Source organism: Paralichthys olivaceus, chromosome 12 (genome assembly GCF_024713975.1).
Source record: "Paralichthys olivaceus isolate ysfri-2021 chromosome 12, ASM2471397v2, whole genome shotgun sequence".
Taxonomy (NCBI): Eukaryota; Metazoa; Chordata; class Actinopteri; order Pleuronectiformes; family Paralichthyidae; genus Paralichthys; species Paralichthys olivaceus.
Window position 1 is genome coordinate 4732547 of NC_091104.1, and position 18892 is coordinate 4751438.

At 40.6% G+C, this 18892-nt stretch overlaps 1 protein-coding gene, 1 long non-coding RNA gene and 9 other non-coding genes across 11 annotated transcripts in view; 10 read left to right on the top strand and 1 right to left on the bottom strand.

Moving 5' to 3' along the window:
• Nucleotides 1-752: 752 nt before the first annotated feature.
• On the bottom strand, nt 753-10681 carry LOC109640651 (tumor necrosis factor alpha-induced protein 2). Its single transcript, XM_069535535.1, has 12 exons — nt 10543-10681; nt 8392-8697; nt 5000-5648; nt 4683-4794; nt 4471-4593; nt 4051-4145; nt 3862-3954; nt 3636-3762; nt 3223-3342; nt 2919-3074; nt 2046-2167; nt 753-1263 (listed from the first exon to the last, which is right to left on the bottom strand). The coding sequence occupies exons 1-12, from the start codon at nt 10607-10609 to the stop codon at nt 1116-1118; spliced, it is 2118 nt and encodes a 705-aa protein (XP_069391636.1). The 5' UTR covers nt 10610-10681; the 3' UTR covers nt 753-1115.
• Nucleotides 8626-18892, top strand: part of LOC138412210 (uncharacterized) — a 75236-nt gene continuing 64969 nt past the window's right edge. Inside the window, exons 1-2 of the long non-coding RNA XR_011244700.1 lie at nt 8626-8766; nt 10572-10636. This is a non-coding gene — a long non-coding RNA (uncharacterized lncRNA). The remainder of the gene's footprint in view (nt 8767-10571; nt 10637-18892) is intronic.
• Nucleotides 12317-12524, top strand: LOC138412598 (small nucleolar RNA U3). Its single transcript, XR_011244933.1, has one exon. It is a non-coding gene; the product is annotated as a small nucleolar RNA U3 (small nucleolar RNA).
• On the top strand, nt 13229-13436 carry LOC138412611 (small nucleolar RNA U3). Its single transcript, XR_011244946.1, has one exon. It is a non-coding gene; the product is annotated as a small nucleolar RNA U3 (small nucleolar RNA).
• LOC138412590 (small nucleolar RNA U3) lies at nt 13847-14054 on the top strand. Its single transcript, XR_011244925.1, has one exon. It is a non-coding gene; the product is annotated as a small nucleolar RNA U3 (small nucleolar RNA).
• LOC138412613 (small nucleolar RNA U3) lies at nt 14784-14991 on the top strand. Its single transcript, XR_011244948.1, has one exon. It is a non-coding gene; the product is annotated as a small nucleolar RNA U3 (small nucleolar RNA).
• LOC138412596 (small nucleolar RNA U3) lies at nt 15445-15652 on the top strand. The gene has a single exon (XR_011244931.1). It is a non-coding gene; the product is annotated as a small nucleolar RNA U3 (small nucleolar RNA).
• LOC138412617 (small nucleolar RNA U3) lies at nt 16489-16696 on the top strand. The gene has a single exon (XR_011244952.1). It is a non-coding gene; the product is annotated as a small nucleolar RNA U3 (small nucleolar RNA).
• Nucleotides 17150-17357, top strand: LOC138412614 (small nucleolar RNA U3). Its single transcript, XR_011244949.1, has one exon. It is a non-coding gene; the product is annotated as a small nucleolar RNA U3 (small nucleolar RNA).
• LOC138412612 (small nucleolar RNA U3) lies at nt 17769-17976 on the top strand. Its single transcript, XR_011244947.1, has one exon. It is a non-coding gene; the product is annotated as a small nucleolar RNA U3 (small nucleolar RNA).
• LOC138412595 (small nucleolar RNA U3) lies at nt 18429-18636 on the top strand. Its single transcript, XR_011244930.1, has one exon. It is a non-coding gene; the product is annotated as a small nucleolar RNA U3 (small nucleolar RNA).

Sequence of the window (18892 nt, forward strand, 5' to 3'; positions counted from 1 at the left end):
AACATGAATGTCTGGACACAGTGTGAGGATTTATCCAAAGCTTAAATCTTTTGAAACCTGAAATAAAAATGGACGGAGTGACGGCTGCTCAAAGGTGAAGCCAAAATCATCTTGATCGCCCCCCCCTGGTGGCTGGCTGCAGTACTGTCCATAAGTGTTTGCAGACTGGACATGGACTAAAGTCAAAAGTCAAAGTACGCAGAGGAAATACATTAACTGAGACTGTACAGACTCTTTTAGTCTTACTGGTGTAGTTCACTGACCCTCACTCTCTCACAAGAGGAACTTGTAGCTGTGGCCCCGTGCACATCCTTCCTCACACACACACACACACACACACAGACTTCCAGGAAAGAAACAACAGGCTCATGAAAACCCTCGGCAGCAAACTCTGCACACTCACATCCTTCCCTTCACTGCGGCAACGAGCGACCGCCACAAGTTAAAAACAATAAACTTCAAACACCTTCGGCTCCGTCATGGGGGAGCAATTATTATTTCCCAGAATTGTCCATGAATGTTGATGATGTTGATGTTGAGTGTATGATCAGTGGGTTTAACACCCCCCCCCCCCGGTGAGGAGTCAGTGATAAAGAGGTGGAGTCATCACAACCTCGACCTCTGACCTTTGGGAAAAGCCACATTCTTGTTTTTGACTCGTCCTAAACTACACGTTCGTGAATTAAACACTTCAACTACTGTGGAACACTGCGTGTGTGGAATACTGCAATACTACTACCATCAAACCACACTCACGTTTTACCACATTTATTCATAATCTTAAGTTATTCAGCACAAAGACAAAGCATGTACAAATATACACAAGAGGAACACACTTGAGCTTGACACTGTTTCACAAAAATACACACACACACAATCTGACCTGACTGTTTTTAGCAGTAAAATGCACCATGTTTGCAAAGTTTAAACATTTATACAGTTAATGCACTCATCGTTCTCTCAGTCACACCGACACACAAACTCTAAAGTACATGACAAAAGTGTGCTTTTTACTTTTCATGCTCTAACGTTCAGCAAACACGCCGCTGTCCTCAGACTGTCACTTCCAGCGTGTGGAGGAAAAGTGCAACGAGGAGAACTGTGTCATCGAAGCCTCATTTAACCTGAACCTTGGAGAAGAAACACCGTGTGCCCGCGACACTGGTTTCTCTCAAAGTGTCCGACAGAGTCTCTTTGACCGTTTTCCTGTCGGCTTTGGAGACGTTGGTCTTGAGCTTGAGCAGAGCCGACAGGTGTTTTTCACTGTGGGCGGGGGAGGGGAAGAAACAAAAAAAGGGAAGGGAATTAGAAACAAAGACAATTTAAAGGTCCAGTGTGTAGAATTTAGTGACATCTAGTGTTGAAGTGTCGTGTTGCAGCTGAACACCCCTCATCCTCACCCTCTCCTTCCAAACATGATCCTGTGGTAGACTTTAATTGTTATAAAAACTCAAAAGGTGTTTAGTTTGTTCAGTCTGGACTAATGTAAAAAACATGGCGGCCTCCGTAGAGAGGGTCCCCTCCATGTAAATATAAAGTATTTAAATATAAAGTATTTAGAAAACTACAATTCATACAATCGAGATGAAACGAACATGAGGATTATTCCACATTAAACCTCTGCCAGTAGTTCCCTTTCACCTGAATCTTACACACTGGAGCTTTGAGACAGAGACGTGGTTTTAAAGTGACTCAGAGATCGAACAGGATGAAGACACTCAACACTATCCCACAGCTTTTAAACAGCTTTACCAGCTCCCCCTCTGCTCTCAGCGACTTTTCAAAAACGCTTCCCGGCAGCTTTTAACTCGTGATGTCATCCTGCTGCAGGAAACTTCTAAACACACTGACAGTGTCTTGGCTCGGTTCACGTTCTGCTCTCTGGGTTTATTTATCCTCATGGGGCTGTCGTGTAAACGACCCACATCCTCTGTCCCTATCTGATCAGTTACACTCCTTTATTCACTGACAGAACAAACGAGGCCTCTGCATGTCTGCGTGAAACATACTGTATATTTTTGCTGCGTGACTGTGGGAAATGTTACCTCAGGTCAGGAAAAGCACTTCCCAGCGATGCTACTTGCATCTGTATGGAGGGAAGCTCCTGGAGTTTCAGCACTTCTGCGATCGTCACGAGGATTTCCTTCAGCCAGTCTTCCTTTGACCCCTGCAAAGACGGAGCACTTACATTAGTTCAGCGCTCGTTTCCTGAAACACCGATCCACACCCCCACTGTGAGGGAGGATTTGAATCCCGAGAAGTCACAGTGGAGGAGAGTCCCACTGTGGAGTTTCCCTGATTCATCACACTCTGCTCAGTCCAGTGAAATCAGAGGGGGGGGGGGTGATAAAACGCTGGAGGGACAGAGCCTGATCGGTTTTTTCCAGTATTTCACATTCTTCATATTAAAGACTTTATTATAGACAGTTGTTTTCATGTTGGGGGATTCGTCTCCAAACGTTTCTGTCTGATGTGAAGTATTTTACAGATATTCATTTCTAAAAGAGATTTTGCTCATGAGGAATTTAACCGAAGAGCTCTCAACTTCTTTTACAAATATTTTCACGATCTGTTCTCCGTGGACTCTGAGTTGAGTTCCTCCGCACATGTTCCACAGGCCTTTAGAAAGATGACCAGAGGGAGTCAGAGTGAGCTCACTTGAGAGCATATACAAATATCTCAGGATGAAAAAGCGGTGATGTCATGGTTCTGCCGGGAAACTAGATAATTATATTTGTTTGTCTGAAAACAAAAGCAAAACACACACACACGTAGAAGACGCAAGACGAAGACGCCAACTTGGAACGATGAGGAGATTTGAGAGTTTTTGGTGATAAGGGCCGACGCTGGAGAGAATCTCCTCGAAACGAAAACACTGATCTCTCCACATTTCAGGAGCACTGAGGATGAAGTCTCACCAGTTCGACGAACAACTTGTGCAAAGTCTCTGCGTTGTCTTTCACCGTCGTGCAGGCATAGTTCTGCTCGCTCCGGTCCTTTAGCTTTACTTCTCCCTTCAGGAGCTTCCTTACATATTCCACTGTCACCTCCAGATGCAACTGGCACATCAGCTCCTGGGATTAAAAGTAAAACATTTAAAAACACACTTTATTAGTTTGGTTTAATTTATTCAATTGCAGTTAAAGATGCTTATCAAAATATTTCTAATTCTTTATTGTTTAATTTTGAAATGAAGAGTGTGTTTGATGCTTCGCTCGGTACCTGGTGACAGGATTCTTTAGAACCCTGAAGTTCTTCACTCTGTGTCTGGATGCCGACCAGCAGCTGCTCAAACACAGGCTTTTTCAGCCAATCGTTGGTTCCCAGTTTTTTGTAATGTGGCTGCGTGAAGAAGAAGAAGCATGATGCAATGACCAGTTAACGCTTTAATCCAAAGCAGAGAAGAGTAAAAGTGGCAGATTCAAATATGTAAACTGGGTTAGGGCTCTGAAGTACATTTTTCATTCTTGCATCTGTTGCTTTATGCAAAATGATTCTATTGTGAGAAGCTTTGAATCAGAAATAAAACTAAACTTAAGATGTGCTTGAAAATAATGTCATGAAAAATAATTCGTTGTGCAAAAAAAGTGCATTTAGTAAATGAAATATATTAAGTGTGTTGTAAATAAACTCACCTTGAGGGCTTTGTGCACGGGGCTCAATAAATACACGTGTGCAGATTCTTTCATGTCGGTCAGAACACGCAGACAGTTTCTTCGCGCATCCTCTTGGAACAGGTCAGCGTTCTTTTCGAGAACATCCCTGCAGATAAAACACAGAAGCTACGTCAGCTCACGCTGAAACACGCAGATGTTCCATCGATCAGAACTGGATTTGATCGGCTGAACATCAGAAACGTACCTGAACTGTTCGACAGAGCCGAGGTGCGCCTTGACGATGGCTTTACTGTTGCTTTTGTTCTGCTTCACGACTTCGTCTTGGAAGGACTTGAACCTGCGGGAGTTTGTTCGAATGAGAACAGTTGATTTTCACCTCCACAGTTGTTTTGTCACATAAAGTGTAAAAGAAATATGTTTTTTCAAACGTTACCTCTGCATCAACTCATCCAGTTTACATGTCATGCTCCGGGCCTTTTGCAGGTCTCCCACCACTTTTTCAGCTGAAGTCACCATCCCGTTGATGAACTACAGACGAGGGGGGGGGGGGGGAACACAAGTTAATAACAGAGTTCAAAGTTTACTGTAAAGCAAAGAGAGAAAACAAGTCATACAACATTTCTCACTTTTTAATTTCACAATTCTTTTCAACTGCAGCGATTTAGGATTCAAAGCACTTTACGCAGCCTCAAACTTCTCTGAACTCAAATATGTCATTTTTAATTTTAATGTATTATTTTATTTTTTCCTCCACAACCATCTGGTACATTCTCACATTGTTTTCACATCTTTGGGATTGTAAAAATATTGATTATGGTCATTTTAACATCACGTTGTCGTATCGATAATTTACCTGAATGATGTCGTAGGCCACCGGACTGTCGTAGCAGCCGTCCTCTTTCATCGGCTCCTCTCTGTTTTCCCACTTTTGCTTCTCGATCTCCAGAATGCGGCAGATGTACGTCATCAGTTCACTCTGAAAACAAAACAACAAGCAACATAGTCTTTAAACATAAAAATAGTTTGAAAAACTATTAAACTAAAATCGAATGAAGCTCCTGTTACCTGTTTGCTGCTCAGGTATTGTTCCTCCAGAGGCTTCAGTAACTCCTCGGGCAGCAGCTTTCCCAGCGGCTCAGAACTGATCTCACCGACCAGCCATGGCTTCTGTAGGAGTCTGACAGAGGACAAGAAATCACAACTTTACCAAAAGTGTGGAGCCATTTCATGAAGTCAACGCTTTGGTTTCAAAGTGTTGATCTTGAATATTTATTAGGTATTCAGATTCAGATCTTCTACTTTGGTAAAAGTAGTAAAACCACAAAGATAACTGCATCCTCAATGTGATAACCACTTCAACATGAATTGAATTCATGACTCACTCTAGATAGTATTCGTTCACCCAGCGCAGGACGAAAGTACAGTCCTTTTCCTCCAGACCAAAGTCTGCGATCTGTCTGACTCGGGCACTGAGGGTTTGGTGGAACTTCCTGGCGTAGAAGTCGCAGATGTTCACATCTGTTGGGTAGCAGTACTTCACCTTGCTGACCACCAACTGCATGTCGGCCACCATCTGCCTGCCCATGCTGCAGAGGTCAGCCTCCACTGACGACTGATGTTCCTGGTTGGCAGGAGGAGTCGAGGGATTGTTTATATGATTCGTTATCAAGCTGCAAACAGTTATGTCATGGAGCTCCTTCCAGCCCCTGGGCCTCCAGCCAGGCGGCGTCTGATCCCTGTCCTGCCACAGTAGGTCCTGCTTCTCCTCCTGGTAAACGGCCTTCACAGCGGACGTCAGAGCCTCGGTGCTGACTTCTCCCGTGCTGAGAGACAAACTCTGCTGTATAGTCTGCAGGATGAGGTGTTCCAGGGCTTTGTAAGCAGCAGAGAGACTGTTCACCTCTTCGTTGTGACGTACAAGCTCCCCGGCCTCGGGGATCTCACTGAACAGACGCTCCTCTCTCTCTATCAGCTGCTGGCTGGCCTCCGAGAAGTGGCTTCGTTGAAGGTTTTCCTCAAATGTGAAGTTCACTGGGAGAGAAAAACAAAGACGAGGCCGCCATGTCAGAGATTAAGATGAAAATGAATTGTCTAAACCCAAACAACTTTTTCATGTACAAAGGTTGAATGAAGTAATAAATGAATGTTTGAAACCCTTGTCAGGTTGTTCAGGAGGTCGCTTTATCAACTTCTGTGTCACCCACTCAGAGAACTAATTATAGACGGTGTTGAGTTGTGATCTTGAACCTAAATGAATATAAAACCTAGTATTACATAATATTGTATGTGTTTTTACATTTAAAGGCCTAAAATTGATTATTTTTTAAATGGAAACCATGTAAATGCCTCAGAGAACGAATATAACATTTAAAACTAAAGCATATATGGTGAATTAAAAAACAAATATCATATTAATATTACAGACTTCACACACAATGCATGCCACCAAAACATTTCAAACAAATTGCAGAAGTAGCTCGTAAGATCGTATTAAACATATTTAAGAACTTTTGTGGCATTTCAACATATTCAAGAGTTTTTAAGGCTTTAAATACGGATGATTAAACTTTAGACCCCAAAGAAACACTGTTTAACGTAACTTTGTAGAATTCAATTCAATTCAGTTTTATTTGTATAGCGCCAAATCATAATATACATTATCTCAAGGCACTTTACATAGAAGGTCAGGACCTTAAAATCAAAATATAAAGAAACCCAACAGTTCCCACAATGAGCAAGTGACTGTGGAGGAGAAACTCCCTCATTAACAGGGAGAAACCTCTAGAACCAGGCTCAATGTCTACATATTCTCCATCTTGCAGCCAGGTTTCTGTTAAACACAATAGATCGATGTGATGATCGGTAATCAGGCCATTAATAAGTAGTGATTTTCGATTGAGCGACCTGATATTAAATAAACCGCATTTTATAATTCAGTGTTTTGCCACCGGTGTATTGTGTTAACTTTTATTAGGTTTGAATATATTACTCCTGTCCTGTTTGCTTTTGATTTAAAGAAATTAGGTGGTCGGGGGGCAGACCCAGTTTTCTATAGGATGTTGTGAGATATATTGTGAGGGTGACTGTTCGAACAGAAGCTCAGAGAAGCTGTAAGACTGAGACTCTGCCTCCTGGTCTCAGCTCTGGATTGTCTCGGTGTGGACAGTCTAACAAGCCTTGTCATGTTTCTAGATATGACAGCTGCTCCATCCCAAGTGGGATGAAAACAGTCTTCAGTTCTCTTCGAAGCTCCACGTTGTGATCTGGACACCACCACCTCAGCCAGCGGTGGAAGGATGACGTGCGGCTGGTGTCATCGCTGAGTCACTGTCTTTGCACACGTACACACCGCATCAATATTGATTTCTGTCATCACTGCTGACGTGAATAACAATCTTACTGCACTAACGCTTACCCTGAGTCAGCAGTTTTTAAATAGGACTCTACGTCTCCGGCTCTGGCCCCGGGAAAACATCTCACCGTGGACGCTGCTGTCGCTAACTTCACGTTTCTCAGAATAGAGTCGCCAATAACCAGAGTTTGTCGCTGAGCGGGGAACATTTATTAGAGACGTGAGCGGGTTGGTGGTGAACCTGGAGCTTCGGTTTAGGGCTGCGCTTCTTGTTTCGCACAGTCACCAGCCGACCTGTCTTCCCGGCTGCTCGGGAGCTGATGGGGGGGTGGAGAAGCTACAGCTGCTTGGCTCACTACATCAGCTGAAGATCTACTCTACGTGGTGCAGAGCCGCGACTCAAAATGGCTGATCCTCGCCTCCATCCTGGCAAATAGGGTTACATTTAACACATGTACCTTTATCGGTAAAGGAGGCAGAGGAGTAACTGAACACCGAGCAGGAGAGAGCAGGAGAGAGCAGGAGGGAGCAGGGGAGAGCAGGAGGGAGCAGGAGGGAGCAGGGGAGAGCAGGAGGGAGCAGGGGAGAGCAGGAGGGAGCAGGGGAGAGCAGGGGAGAGCAGGGGAGAGCAGGAGGGAGCAGGGGAGAGCAGGGGAGAGCAGGAGGGAGCAGGGGAGAGCAGGAGGGAGCAGGAGGGAGTGAGAAGTCATTGTTAGCTGCTAATGCTGAGGTGCAAGCTAACACGGGTAGTGTGTAAATCCCAGTGATTTAGCGAACGAGTCGCTAAGAGAGGGTGTGTGTGTGTGTGTGTGTGTGTAGGGAACTGTACACCTGTGAATGTGACTCAAGGTTAGCTTCAGTTAGCTTCAGTTAGCTTCAGTGAGACAGACAGCAGCAGAACAGAGAGGAGGTCAACACACGGAGCTCAATACACGGACACCGGAAGTGACGCAATACGCGCTCACCGCAATACGCGCAAATACGCGCTCACCGCATTATGCGGTGTATGTCATCAATGTATGTCTGATGTCATCAATGTATGTCTGATGTCATCAATGTTTATCTGATGTCATCAATGTATGTCTGGTGTCATCAATGTTTATCTGATGTCATCAATGTATGTCTGGTGTCATCAATGTTTATCTGATGTCATCAATGTATGTCTGGTGTCATCAATGTTTATCTGATGTCATCAATGTATGTCTGATGTCATCAATGTATGTCTGATGTCATCAATGTTTATCTGATGTCATCAATGTTTGTCTGATGTCATCAATGTATGTCTGATGTCATCAATGTATGTCTGATGTATAAATAAACACTAGAATATAAACGTCTCCTGAACATAGACTGTATATAAAGAAATGTAAAGTTGTATTAGAAACGATGAGTCTCATTCAGACACGTCATCGGCTGCTGTACCTGCTGTCGGAGGCTCCTCGGGGCGGCTGGGCTGGAGGGGCCCGTCGGTGACTGCGGAGGAGGAGGAGGTGGAGGAGGAGGTGATTTTGCCGGTTGTGTTGCCGCTGTCCTGAGCTCCGGGGCGTCGGAACAGCTTCTGGAACCTCCCGTTCAACCAGCCTCCTCCTGCTCCTCCTGCTCCCGCTCCTCCTGCTGCCGCCTCCCCTGCAGACCTCCCGCTGGGGCCGGGGAGGAAGCTGCCCTCCGACTGAGTGGAGCTCGACCGGGTTCGCATCCTGATTCCAGCGAGTAAACTGGAGCAGCAGCCTGGAGAGAAACCAACGAGTCGGTGGAGACGAAAAGAAACAACAGTTCATGTTTGTCGATAAAAACAAAGTGAGTGAAAAACAGGTCACTTCAGTGTTAGCATCTGAGCTAATTAGCACTAGCTCACTGCATTAGCAAGGTAGAATATTTTAAATTGATTAGATTTTTCCACAACAATGGATTTGTTGTTGCTTTCCTACATTTATGTTTGAATCATCTCATTAATTGCATTTTAAAATGACCCTAACAATATATTTTTTAATGCTTTTAATAAAAAGAAACCATCAAATCTAATGTTAGCTAGTTAGCTAATGAATTCTAATTGCTAATACAACTTTCTGTAAGACTTTCAAAATAAAACTCCAACAAAATTTGGATTTTGTCCCCCACAAAGATAAAATGAATCACAGTTAATTTTATCTAAGTTAGACAAAAACATTTAGAAGAGGAATTATAAAATATAATTAAAAATACACATTTCATTGAACTATAACACAACGTCCTCGTCACGGTGAACCACCGAGTAGAAACGAAAAGGCAAATCATAAAAAAGCCAAATGATCAAAAGCCGTAAATAGAAATGAAAATAATGAATAAACTGAGAAACAATCTCAGTATCCCATAAATACTACACAGTACAAGGTAGAAGTACATAAAACAGCACAGCACAATTGGACGTCAAACAAAACAAAATGAATCATCATGCAAATCACTATTAAAATCAGACGAGTTAACGTGAGCAGTTTAAAATGAAACCTCACACAGTCCCTACAAATAGAATGTGACAGGAACACACATATTCATCCGACAAACGTCGACACATGCTGATAAAATGTTCTCGTCTGAGCTCACCCTGTTCTCTCTGTCGCTGTGGCTGTTCTGTTAGTTGCACTACAGCTGCACAGAATTATAATGGCCAGCATAAGCTCCTCCTGCTCATGAGGACACCCCCCCCACCCACCCACACACACACACACACACACACACACACACACACACAGACACAGACACAGAGATGGGCTTTTTTTTTAGACACACCAGCTCTGCGGAAGTTCCAAACTGAGGTAACTGGTTGAATGGAAAGTGCCTTGAAATTCACTTCCAGACATTCATGGTGCCTGGAGAGGAATCCTTAGGTTCCACTTGTCGAATAGCAATTTATGACAGGATGCCTCATAACACAATGCCCACCTTCCTGCCAGAGATTTGTTTTTACAGGTTTCCCGGTTAAGAGAAGTGTAGTTCATGTCTGTATAGCTCATTAACTCTCCATGTTTTTTCAGCAGATGAATTGTTTAGTTTTAAACAATTAACACATCATCAACACTTCTTCGTGTTGATATTAACTTGAAGAAATGATGTTAATATCAGATAATGTATTTGATTCATAACAATCAATCTTGCAGCACAATTATCCACCCATAGTTATATTTAGCCACTCGCAGCACTGGTCTGGTCTGGACGTGTGAGATTATATGAATTCTCTTGTTACCAGCGAATGAAAACACTGTGACTTTGTGTTGGGTTTTGATATTCAACTCTAAAACATAATTTAACAGCGAGACTTTCAGCTCAGAATATAAACTGTGATCAAGTTTGTTGCAGAGGTTTAGGATTTTGGAGCCAAATAAATAAAATAGATTTTGGTTACATCCTTTTTTACAAATATATATGTTTGTGTATTATACAAATTGTATTCTTGTGCTTTATAAGGTTGTTCAGTATATAATGCATCATACTAAATGCAGGACATGGGATCCAATAGTAAAAGTAACTAACTTCAGTCCGTCAGCTATGCGATCGATTGTTCTTACACCCCTACAGCCCATTAATAACTGGTGTTACCTGTGTGATGCTGTGTTGACACTTTGTAGGATCTTCTCCGGAAACAACTGCAAAACATCCGACACATGGTTCCTGAAGGCAGCAACACTCACAGGTGAGAAATATTCATGTGTCTCTGCAGCAAGTCGGCCGAACACTGAAACGTTATCTGAGGGAACACAATTAACATTTGAAGTCAGGATGTTGGTTAAATACCAAGCTCATGCTCTGGTTTCTGATCATGCACCTGCACACTTCCTCTGAGAGAATAGAAATCATGAGAAAAGTGTTGCGTGGCTTCTCACACTGTGGGTCAGGTTTTATGTGAGAGGCAAATACACAAATCATGTAACTTCACCTTGTTCATGAGGACAAATCCATTGATAATTCATTGATTTTCCAAATCTGATTAAAGGTACAGTGTGTAGAATTTAGTGATGTCTAGTGTTGAAGTGTCATGTTGCAGCTGAACAGATTCAGTTGTCATAAAAACTCAAAAGGTTTTTAGTTTGTCCAGTCTGGACTAATGTAAAAAACATGGCGGCCTCCGTAGAGAGGGTCCCCTCCATGTAAATATAAAGTATTTAAATATAAAGGGTCTTTTCTGGAGTAAAGAAAACTGCACTTCATACAGTTTAGATGAAACGAACTTATGAAAACATCATGAGGATTATTTGACATTACATTTTGCCGATAGTTCCCTTTCACCTAAATCTTACACACTGGACCTTTAACTGCCAATTTAAATAATAATACTAGATGGTAAATCACCTTCTGTCTTTGAGGAAACAGTTCTTACCACTGCTGCACTAAGTCCAGACATAAACATGTGATTGAAAGTTGTCAGGAGTTGTTATGCATCTAAAAACTGAAAGTCTGATCTTTGTGGATTGTGCTGCTGGGGCCTTGTGATCATTTTACAGCCCTGATATTAAAAGATATTACATTTCTTTCTAGTTGCAAACGTTCATTGATTTTTCTTTCTGAGAATGAGTGGAAGTTTTTTGTTTGCCTGGAATGAAGATGCTGTTGCTCACATTTTTACAATTGGTGATATTTCTCCATTCAGACTTCACTTTTTCAAAACTCTAAACAAAGTTCTTCTTCGCCAGCTGTAGGTCGTATCACATGATGGAGTTTGACGTGTAATGGAACTATTTTGAATATTCATATTTCCCAACCTTTTCTTTTTTACCGTCACTTTTTGTGGCAAAAAAACAAGAAGCACCTTAAAGTGATTTAAAAAATGTCATTATTAATACAAATGAACTTCTTTCAAATGCAAAGATTTGCTGATGAAGATGATGGAATAGAAACAAAAGCTCCAGAACAGTGGAAGCACACTTAAATATGTATTTATTAAAACCAAGAAGCTGTTTCCATATCTCTGTTCACTGAAGAGGAAGTGTGCTTGTGTTTTAATATTTTCTGACTGCTTTTCTTTCCTTATTTTCACAATAACTGTTTGCACAACACCAGATGCAAAATAAGTGAGCCAAATGAAAAGTGAAAGTATTAGAACACCACACGCTCAAACTTGCATCAGCACCAGTGGCCTTAGAAAGCAGATGTCAGGGGAAACAGGAACTTCACAGTTACCACAGGTACAACAAGTGGAAACATGTACACATGTCGTTTTATAATAGAGAGACTTTGTTGTGTAAAGTGCAGTTTCTTTAGTCAGTTAAGATGCTGTGATTAGAGGAGGTTTGTCCTCTGAGTGTGAGGATGATTCACCAGGAGAAAAGAGGCTAATCCCCAAATACAAGACTCAGAGAAACATCCGGAACAAACCAAGACTATACTTTCAGGGATCATTTCTATAGTTGTTGACTTGAGAAATGTGTTTCTAAAGAGTTTGCTCTCGCTGCCCACGATGAAGAGTTAAGATGTTTCCTTCAGAGCAGGAATCTGGTGGAGAAGACTCTTGGTTTTCTCCACTGTTGATGATTGTTCAGTGTTTCTGACTGAGACTCTGAAGGAGGAAACATGTTCTGAGTGGACACCAATGTTTATTTTGTTGATGTTTATCAAATCAATGAGCTATTAAAATGTAACATGCTGGATTATCTTCCTCATTGATCGGTGCTACTGATTAAAACTGACGGAAACTGTTGTAGCTGAACATTTACTGGAATTATGCAGTTGTTTCTAGTGTCTTTTTTTTTCTGAAATTTTGTCTAAAAATATTTGACTTTTAGTTTTGATTATTAACTGTTGGTGTCAGTGAGCACGTAGTCTAAAGTCCTATCATAGTTAGTTTGTCATAGTTAGTTTTAAACTGAAGATTCAAACAGGCTGTGTTCACTGGTTCACTGTGGTTTCTGTTGATTCCACTTTTAGTTTGGGATCTGATGAAACTTTGAGTCCGTCATGATTTGTTTTCAACTCTCTCTCTGGCATCAAAAAGTCCCACCACCCAAAAGAGTCTGTTACAAAACTTCAAATGATGAAACAAAGTACAGGTACATTTTACGCTTATTCATCACTTTACAACTTGTCTCAATTACAGGAAACTAGCAGGTCATTGAGGCATCTAATGGATGTTTTCTGGAATATGAATGTTACGACAGCAATGACCCACAAAAATCAAAGTTTAATCTGGTTGTGATTGTAGGAGGTTTGTCTTTCTGAGTCACAGCAGCTCACCAGGAGTAAAGGTTCACGTCTGTAGATACAAGACTCAGAGAAACATCCAGAACAAACCAAGACTATACTTTCAGGGATCATTTCTATAGTTGTCGACTTGAGAAATATGTTTCTAAAGAGTTTGGTCTCGCTGCCCACGATGAAGAGTTAAGATGTTTCCTTCAGAGCAGGAATCTGGTGGAGAAGACTCTTGGTTTTCTCCACTGTTGATGATTGTTCAGTGTTTCTGACTGAGACTCTGAAGGAGGAAACATGTTCTGAGTGATCAGCTGCTGGTACTTTTAAGTTGTTAATGATAATTTACCATTAGTAAGACTTTGTGTGCTACTTCAAATAAAGAAGAGTCAGTGCTTCTGGATGAAACTAAGGAAACATCTTCTAATTGAACATCTCGTGATAGGACTCCAGATATTTTGGACCAGATCTGAAATATCTTCTGCAGAACCAACTCTGAACTCACCAACATGTTACAACAGAATGGAAACTTAGTTTTTGATCTACTGATGAAGCATATTTATGTTAGATTATTTATAGTCTGTCCAGATAAATACAGATAATGAGGTTTGAGATGAAGCTGTGATTGGAGGAGGTTTGTCTTTCTGAATCACAGCAGCTCACCAGCAGTAAAGGTTCACGTCTGTAGATACAAGACTCAGAGAAACATCCAGAACAAACCAAGACTATACTTTCAGGGATCATTTCTATAGTTGTTGACTTGAGAAATGTGTTTCTAAAGAGTTTGGTCTCGCTGCCCACGATGAAGAGTTAAGATGTTTCCTTCAGAGCAGGAATCTGGTGGAGAAGACTCTTGGTTTTCTCCACTGTTGATGATTGTTCAGTGTTTCTGACTGAGACTCTGAAGGAGGAAACATGTTCTGAGTGGTCAAAAGTTTAAACAAAGTTTTAAGCCTTAAAATGTGCAATTGAAAGTGCTGATGCTAGCCGATGTAGCAATGCTAGCACCCCGCCCTTGTGCAAGAGCTTGTGTGTACATGCTAACGTGGCTTCAGAGGAGCATCATAGTGAACATTAGGGATAAAAACTTGGTGTAAACATCAAGTTTCAAGTCAAATTTGAAAGTCTGGGCTTCTGGACACTTGGATGACACCACAGGAGCAGCATGGAGACATTTTCTGTTTTTCTTTCTGTTGTTTTTCTACGTTTGAAGAATTGGTCACCATTCACTTCTAATGTGTTGGGTTCTGCTCTAACACTGGTGACCCCTGAAACTCCTGAAGTGTTTGTGGATTCAAACACTTCACTTATTTTAAAGATGTTAATGGAAATTAAGAGCCAGTAATATTTTACATGCAAGATTAAAAAGTCCAAACTCACGAATGATCCAGGTTGAAACATTTTATAATTAAACAGCTTCTGGTAGAAATTTAGTGAATGTTGCATCAAGTCATCTAAAATATTTTTGACCGGATCTGACACATTTTCTATTGAACCAACTCTGAACTCACCAACAGATGTTTCAAGAAAATGAAAATGTAGTTTAAGATCTGAAGCTGTGATTGTAGGAGGTTTGTCTTTCTGGATCACAGCAGCTCACCAGGAGTAAAGGTTCACGTCTGTAGATACAAGACTCAGAGAAACATCCAGAACAAACCAAGACTATACTTTCAGGGATCATTTCTATAGTTGTTGACTTGAGAAATGTGTTTCTAAAGAGTTTGGTCTCGCTGCCCACGATGAAGAGTTAAGATGTTTCCTTCAGAGCAGGAATCTGGTGGAGAGGACTCTTGGTTTTTTCCACTGTTGATGATTGTTCAGTGTTTCTGACTGAGACTCTGAAGGAGGAAACATGTTCTGAGTGATCAGCTGCTGGTACTTTTAAGTTGTTAAGGAAAATTAAGAACCAGTGAAAGTTTACATGCCAAATTAATTAAAGATTTGTTTGTTGATTCTGGTTGAAACTGAGGAAACATCTTGCTGTTGAACAGAGTTTGGTGATTGTTTGGTGAATGTTTGCATCAAGTCAACTGAAATATGTTTGAAATCTTTGAGACATTTTCTGCAGAACCAAGTCTGAACAAACCAATTTAGTTTGCAACAAAAAACCTTTGTCTATTCGTTATGTGAATTTTTAACATCTCTGAAATATATGTACTAGTTCTAAAAGATTTATACTTGTTGAAGTTTTTCACACAAAAATACAAATCAACGAAATTGTGATTGTAGGAGGTTTGTCTTTCTGAATCGCAGCAGCTCACCAGGAGTAAAGGTTCACGTCTGTAGATACAAGACTCAGAGAAACATCCAGAACAAACCAAGACTATACTTTCAGGGATCATTTCTATAGTTGTTGACTTGAGAAATGTGTTTCTAAAGAGTTTGGTCTCGCTGCCCACGATGAAGAGTTAAGATGTTTCCTTCAGAGCAGGAATCTGGTGGAGAAGACTCTTGGTTTTCTCCACTGTTGATGATTGTTCAGTGTTTCTGACTGAGACTCTGAAGGAGGAAACATGTTCTGAGTGGACACCAAAATTTAATTTAGAAATTTTAATGAAAACAAAGACACATATAAATTTTATACACAAGATTATATTAAGCATTGTTCAGAGCTTCTGGTTCAAACTTATAGAAATGTTGTATTTGGACATTTACTGGAATTACACAATTGTTCCAAGTGTCTTCATTTCTGAAATTTGGTCTAAAAATATGTGACTTTTAGTTTTGATTATTAACTGTTGGTGTCAGTGAGCACGTAGTCTAAAGTCCTATCATAGTTAGTTTGTCATAGTTAATTCATCATAGTTAGTTTTAAACTGAAGATTCAAACAGGCTGTGTTCACTGGTTCACTGTGGTTTCTGTTGATTCCACTTTTAGTTTGGGATCTGATGCAACTTTGAGTCCGTCACGATTTGTGTTCAACTCTCTCTCTGGCTTCAGTTCTCCTGAACGCCTCCTGACTTTCTGAACAAGCCGAGTCTTAATCTGACCAAGACGAGAAAGTGATCAACATGAAGAGAGCAGCCTGGAAAGACAGGCTTGCGTTGCTCTAATACCCGTCAGCATGTTAATGCCACATGTGAACTCAGTGGGTCAATATGGAACTGAGCCAAGTTGATTGTTGTGACATTGTAGACGTGAACTTTGGGAGAAGAGGTTTCAAAAAGTCTCTACAGCTCAAATGAGTCTGTTAAAATACTTCAAACTATCACAGTCCACTTTGTCTTCCTCCTGCAGAGACAGCTGAGTGTCAATACAACATCTGATTGTAGGAGGTTTGTCTTTCTGGATCACAGCAGCTCACCAGGAGTAAAGGTTCACGTCTGTAGATACAAGACTCAGAGAAACATCCAGAACAAACCAAGACTATACTTTCAGGGATCATTTCTATAGTTGTTGACTTGAGAAATGTGTTTCTAAAGAGTTTGGTCTCGCTGCCCACGATGAAGAGTTCAGATGTTTCCTTCAGAGCAGGAATCTGGTGGAGAAGACTCTTGGTTTTCTCCACTGTTGATGATTGTTCAGTGTTTCTGACTGAGACTCTGAAGGAGGAAACACGTTCTGAGTGATCAGCTGCTGGTACTTTTAAGTTGTTAAGGAAAATTAAGAACCAGTGAAAGTTTACATGCCAAATTAATTAAAGAATTGTTTGTTGATTCTGGTTGAAACTGAGGAAACATCTTGCTGTTGAACAGAGTTTGGTGATTGTTTGGTGAATGTTTGCATCAAGTCAACTGAAATATGTTTGAAATATTTGAGACATTTTCTGCAGAACCAAGTCTGAACAAACCAATTTAGCTTGCAACAAAAAACCTTTGTCTATTCGTTATGTGAATTTTTAACATCTCTGAAATATATGTACTAGTTCTAAAAGATTTATACTTGTTGAAGTTTTTCTCACAAAAATACAAATCAACGAAATTGTGATTGTAGGAGGTTTGTCTTTCTGGATCACAGCAGCTCACCAGGAGTAAAGGTTCACGTCTGAAGATACAAGACTCAGAGAAACATCCAGAACAAACCAAGACTATACTTTCAGGGATCATTTCTATAGTTGTTGACTTGAGAAATGTGTTTCTAAAGAGTTTGGTCTCGCTGCCCACGATGAAGACTTAAGATGTTTCCTTCAGAGCAGGAATCTGGTGGAGAAGACTCTTGGTTTTCTCCACTGTTGATGATTGTTCAGTGTTTCTGACTGAGACTCTGAAGGAGGAAACATGTTCTGAGTGATCAGCTGCTGGTACTTTTAAGTTGTTAATGATAATTTACCATTAGTAAGACTTTGTGTGCTACTTCAAATAAAGAAGAGTCAGTGCTTCTGGATGAAACTAAGGAAACATCTTCTAATTGAACATCTAGTGATAGGACTCCAGATATTTTGGACCAGATCTGAAATATCTTCTGCAGAACCAACTCTGAACTCACCAACATGTTACAACAGAATGGAAACTTAGTTTTTGATCTACTTATAAAACATATATTTAGAATCATTTTTAAAAGATTTTCTAGATAAATACAGATAATGAGGTTTGAGATGAAGCTGTGATTGGAGGAGGTTTGTCTTTCTGAATCACAGCAGCTCACCAGGAGTAAAGGTTCACGTCTGTAGATACAAGACTCAGAGAAACATCCAGAACAAACCAAGACTATACTTTCAGGGATCATTTCTATAGTTGTTGACTTGAGAAATGTGTTTCTAAAGAGTTTGGTCTCGCTGCCCACGATGAAGAGTTAAGATGTTTCCTTCAGAGCAGGAATCTGGTGGAGAAGACTCTTGGTTTTCTCCACTGTTGATGATTGTTCAGTGTTTCTGACTGAGATTCTGAAGGAGGAAACATGTTCTGAGTGATCAGCTGCTGGTACTTTTAAGTTGTTAAGGAAAATTAAGAACCAGTGAAAATTAAATGCCAAGTTAATTAAAGAATTGTTTGTTGATTCTGGTTGAAACTGAGGAAACATCTTGCTGTTGAACAGAGTTTGGTGATTGTTTGGTGAATGTTTGCATCAAGTCAACTGAAATATGTTTGAAATATTTGAGACATTTTCTGCAGAACCAAGTCTGAACAAACCAATTTAGCTTGCAACAAAAAACCTTTGTCTATTCGTTATGTGAATTTTTAACATCTCTGAAATATATGTACTAGTTCTAAAAGATTTATACCTGTTGAAGTTTTTCTCACAAAAATACAAATCAATGAAATTGTGATTGTAGGAGGTTTGTCTTTCTGGATCACAGCAGCTCACCAGGAGTAAAGGTTCACGTCTGAAGATACAAGACTCAGAGAAACATCCAGAACAAACCAAGACTATACTTTCAGGGATCATTTCTATAGTTGTTGACTTGAGAAATGTGTTTCTAAAGAGTTTGGTCTCGCTGCCCACGATGAAGAGTTAAGATGTTTCCTTCAGAGCAGGAATCTGGTGGAGAAGACTCTTGGTTTTCTCCACTGTTGATGATTGTTCAGTGTTTCTGACTGAAACTCTGAAGGAGGAAACATGTTCTGAGTGGACACCAATTTTTATTTTGGTAATTTTAAAGAAAATGAAGACACAGATACATTTTATACACAAGATTATATTAAGCAATGTTCAGAGCTTCTGATTTAAACTAATAGAAAATGTTGTATTTGGATATTTACTGGAATTACACAATTGTTCCAAGTGTCTTCATTTCTGAAATGTGGTCTAAAAATGTTTGACTTTTAGTTTTGATTATTAACTGTTGGTGCCAGTGAGCACGTAGTCTAAAGTCCTATCATAGTTAGT

Excerpts from the sequence above, each read along its gene's own strand:
- LOC109640651 (XM_069535535.1), bottom strand. The coding sequence starts at position 10,609 with ATGTGTCGGATGTTTTGCAGTTGTTTCCGGAGAAGATCCTACAAAGTG. Across the intron at positions 4,146-4,470 it reads TGGCCTACGACATCATTCAG|TTCATCAACGGGATGGTGAC; the intron begins GTAAATTATCGA and ends CCTCGTCTGTAG. Across the intron at positions 3,075-3,222 it reads CTAAAGAATCCTGTCACCAG|GAGCTGATGTGCCAGTTGCA; the intron begins GTACCGAGCGAA and ends TTTTAATCCCAG.